The 3,798-nt window shown below is 45.8% G+C and overlaps 1 protein-coding gene across 1 annotated transcript; it reads left to right on the top strand.

Annotated features, from left to right (window-relative positions):
• Nucleotides 1-888: 888 nt before the first annotated feature.
• LOC147435090 (uncharacterized) lies at nucleotides 889-1,113 on the top strand. Its single transcript, XM_086490102.1, has one exon. It carries the CDS (start codon nucleotides 889-891, stop codon nucleotides 1,111-1,113), a length of 225 nt encoding a protein of 74 aa, XP_086346228.1.
• The last annotated feature ends 2,685 nt before the right edge of the window (nucleotides 1,114-3,798 follow it).

The raw sequence follows: 3,798 nt of genomic DNA, 5'->3' as shown, positions 1-3,798 counted from the left end.
GTCGGTTACTGGGAATTCATGAAAGATGCAATCAATGGCTTGTAGCAACATGTACTCTGATGTGCCAAGAAGAGGAATTTCATCCACAAAGAGGCCTAAGATAGCCAGGCCTTTAGAGGTCTGCCATATGTAGATATTGTAGTCTGCCATAAGACGTTCCTAGCCACATTTGAGCAAGTAGTGGTGCATGCGGATGTACCACTCTCGTGCAGATTGTTTTAAGCCATAAATGGGCTTATGCAATTTACATACATAATCAGGGTGGTGAGGGTCTTCAAAATGAGGAGGTTGTAGCATATAGATGAGCTCTTGGATCAAGCCATGTAAGAAGGCAGTTTTTATATCAAGATGATGTAAAAGAAGATTAAACTTAGCAACAAGTGCAATAAGAAGCCGAAATGCAGTCATACCCAGTACTGGCGAATAGGTGTCGAAGTTATCCACACCTTGTTGTTGAAGCCGCGAGCGACAAGGCGTGCCTTGTAGCGATCAACTGAGCCGTTGGGGTGGTATTTCTTCTTTGATAGCCATTTGCAAGAGACAATGTTATGATTCTTAGGAGGTGGCACAAGCTCCCAAGTGTTAGCTTCTTTGAGGGCTTGGAGTTCATCCAATATGGCAGCATGCCACTCCTTGCTCTCGCTAGAAGCGAGGGCATCGAGAACAGAGAGGGGAAGTGCATCTTCAAGAGGCTCTGGTGGATGTTCAAGAATCATTTCATCACTGAGGAGAGCAGAGAAATTGGTGGCTTCATAGATCTTGCGAAGAGAGCGGGTGCGACCATGGGAGCTAGAGGCGGCTTGGTCCAAGTGTATAGCCAAAGTGTGTTTCGATGGCGAGGTGGCAGAAGTAGAGCTATGAGACTCGACTTCGTCAACATCTGCTGGGATGGGAGTAACTGGTAAGGTTTCGTGGGAGTTTCGGAAAAAAGATGGCAATTGTGAAGGTGAGACCGGTAGCGAAGGTGATGGGAGCTCACGAGGTGGAGCACCGAGTGTTTGCGGTGGGATGGAAGTAGCGGCAGTCGGGATGGACGGTGTTGGTGATGGTGTCAACTGTGAGAAGATGGGTGCAAGAGGTGGTGCAGGAGTGTTGCCGATTGGCTGTGCATGAGAATGCGAGACACAAGGAGGTGGATGGGCGATGAGGAAAGGCCTTTGGATGCTTAAGGGAGGCTCAAGATTGTGCCTAGAAGGGTGGGAAATTTGCATGGGTGTGTGTGTGGGTGAGGCCGTCAACAAAGATTGATGAGAAGATTTGCATGAGATAATGAATTCTTCATCAAGACGACGGTGCGGGCAAAGATAAACTGTGATGGTCTGGGATATAGAGGCGGTATGCCTTGATGCCAAAGAGATCACCATAGCCGACAAAAGTTGTGCGTTGAGCACGTGGTGATAGTTTTGATAAAGGTTGCGTCACAAGTGGGAATGGAATGCTTCCAAAGATGCGAAGGTGGCCAAGATGAGGTGGGTGACCGTGCCAGAGGGTGTAGGGTGTAGTAGTAGGAGTGCGGGTGGATGTAATGCGGTTTTGAATGTAGCATGCAGTGGCGGTAGCTTCTTCCCAGTAGGTGTCTGGGAGGCTAGCTTGGAGAAGCATGGCAGGAGCAGCTTCAAATAGTGTGCGATTCTTGCGCTCGGCACGACCGTTTTGTTGTGGGTGGTCGGTGATGGAGAATTCATGTCGAATACCAACAGAAAGACATAGATCTTTGAATGCATGAGAAGTGTATTCCCCACCATGATCTGTGCAGAGAGTTTTAATGTGGCAGCCATGTTTAGTCTCAACTAATGCCTTTAATGTGCAAAAATGAGAGAAGGTTGAGGATTTCTCGACCATGTAGTAAGTAGTTGTGTATTTTGAGAAATCATCTATAAAAGTAAGCATATACTTACTACCAGTGAGGGAGTTGACGGGCAATGGGCCACAAACATCAGAGTGGATGAGGTCGAGAGGTGCAGTGGCTCGTGATGATGAAGTGGGGAATGGGACATGATGTGCTTTAGCAAGAATGCAGCCCTCACAAAGTGTGATGTGAGTGAGGTGCTTGGGAAGACCTAGTGCAAGTTGGCGATGAGTGAGTTGGTGCAAAACATGTTGAGAAATATGTCCTAGTCTATAATGCCATTTGAGTGTGTTTTCCTGTGTTTTTATGGATGATGCAGATGCATGTGCAGGCGATGAGTCACCCAATGGATAAAGACGCCCAGTTTTGGGGACCAAAAGTGTGACATACTGACCATCTTTGTTTAGTGCCGAAATGTGGCAGCCCTCTCACATGAATTTGATGATGATGCCATTGTCGGTTAGCTCGTTGACAGAGATGAGATTTTTCTTGAGACCACTGACATAATATACATGAGATATAGTGGTGTGTAGGCCATTAGGTAGGTTAATGACAGCATCTCCATAGGCTTTGGCAAACTGGATGCTGTTATCACCGAGGCATACTTCTAGAGGGTGTTCTAGATAAGTGATGTTGGATAGCCAGTGTAGATGATATGTCATATGATGGGTGGCGCCCGTATCAAGTAGCCATATATTGGGATATGAAGTCGCTATAGTGGTGGCATATAGTTGCAAAGGATAAGATGGGCTATCATAAGTAGATATGTCAGCATAATGAGCTTGACCATAAATAAAAGGAGATGGATGGCCATGGCGTGTCCCCTCTTGAGGGTATGAAGGATATAGGTTAGGGTGAGAGATAGGACGATTACCTTGATTGCGTGGTTGCCGACAGTCCTTTGTGAGGTGTCCAAAGCGATGATAGTTGGCGCATTGCTTTGAATTTTGGTGATTGTGGTGGCTTTGAAATTGCGACTTTCTTCTAGAATTATTGTGTTGTCGAGGAGGGCCCGAATGTTGAGGCTTCTTGCCGTTGTAAGGGCGTGAGTTTCTTGTTATAGTGAAAAGTGCTGTGGACTTCTGCGAGCTGCTAGTGTGGTCGCGAAGCGTTTCCTCTTGATGGATCTTGGCTACAAGATTTTGTAGCTGCAAGTTAGCCGTAGTGGCTTGTGTAGTGATAAAGGCTCTTCATGATGCGGGTAGAGAAGCCAATAATAGCATACTTTGAAGCTCTTTAGGGATGGCAAGCCCTGCGATAAGTACTTCATCTAGAAGTATTTGCCACGTCTCCAAAAACTTGGAGGATGACTGACCCTCTTGCATGGTAGTGTTTACCAATTTCTTGATCAAGGAAACTTGGTAGACGAGGTCAGTGTGCTCATAGTTCTTCTCGAAGAACTTCCAAATGGCGCTAGCAGTAGTTAGCTTTTTCACCATTTGGACTTGCCGATCTTGGCAATGGAGAATGAGCTCCATCTTGGCACTATTGTTTCTACTATGCCAAGTATTATAGGTGTCCGTGAAGTATGTTGAATCTTTGTCTTCGAGGTCTTTGGGGTGGTCAGGTTGCTCTTCGACTTCTGACGTGACGTCCCAAAGTTGCAGCTGCGTGAGGTAGAGTTCCATCCGAATCTTCCACACTTGGTAATTAGTGCAGTTAAGCTTGTCGATAATGTAGCGGGGCTTGTAGGTGGATGCGGAAGATGAAGAAGCTAACTCGGCCATCTTTCGAGGTTCCGGATTCCTTGAAAAGAATGAAGAGTGAGGCTTCGAGTGTGGGCTAGAGAGATGGATTACTCTTAGTGCTAATTAGAAAAACTAATCTTAAGTTCTAGTGCTATGATACCATGTGAGAACTTAGAGATTAACTTAAATGTGATTAATATCACTATTAATTAATATGCTAATGTCAAGACATAAGAGAGTGCAAGATAGAAATAGAGCAAT

Source organism: Adiantum capillus-veneris, chromosome 19 (assembly GCF_014529385.1).
Source record: "Adiantum capillus-veneris isolate H3 chromosome 19, ASM1452938v2, whole genome shotgun sequence".
In the NCBI taxonomy this organism is placed as follows: Eukaryota; Viridiplantae; Streptophyta; class Polypodiopsida; order Polypodiales; family Pteridaceae; genus Adiantum; species Adiantum capillus-veneris.
This window is presented reverse-complemented; position numbering and strand designations above follow the sequence as displayed.

Bases quoted from the DNA above. Each gene is read 5' to 3' on its own strand.
- LOC147435090 (XM_086490102.1), top strand. From the start codon at position 889: ATGGGAGTAACTGGTAAGGTTTCGTGGGAGTTTCGGAAAAAAGATGGC.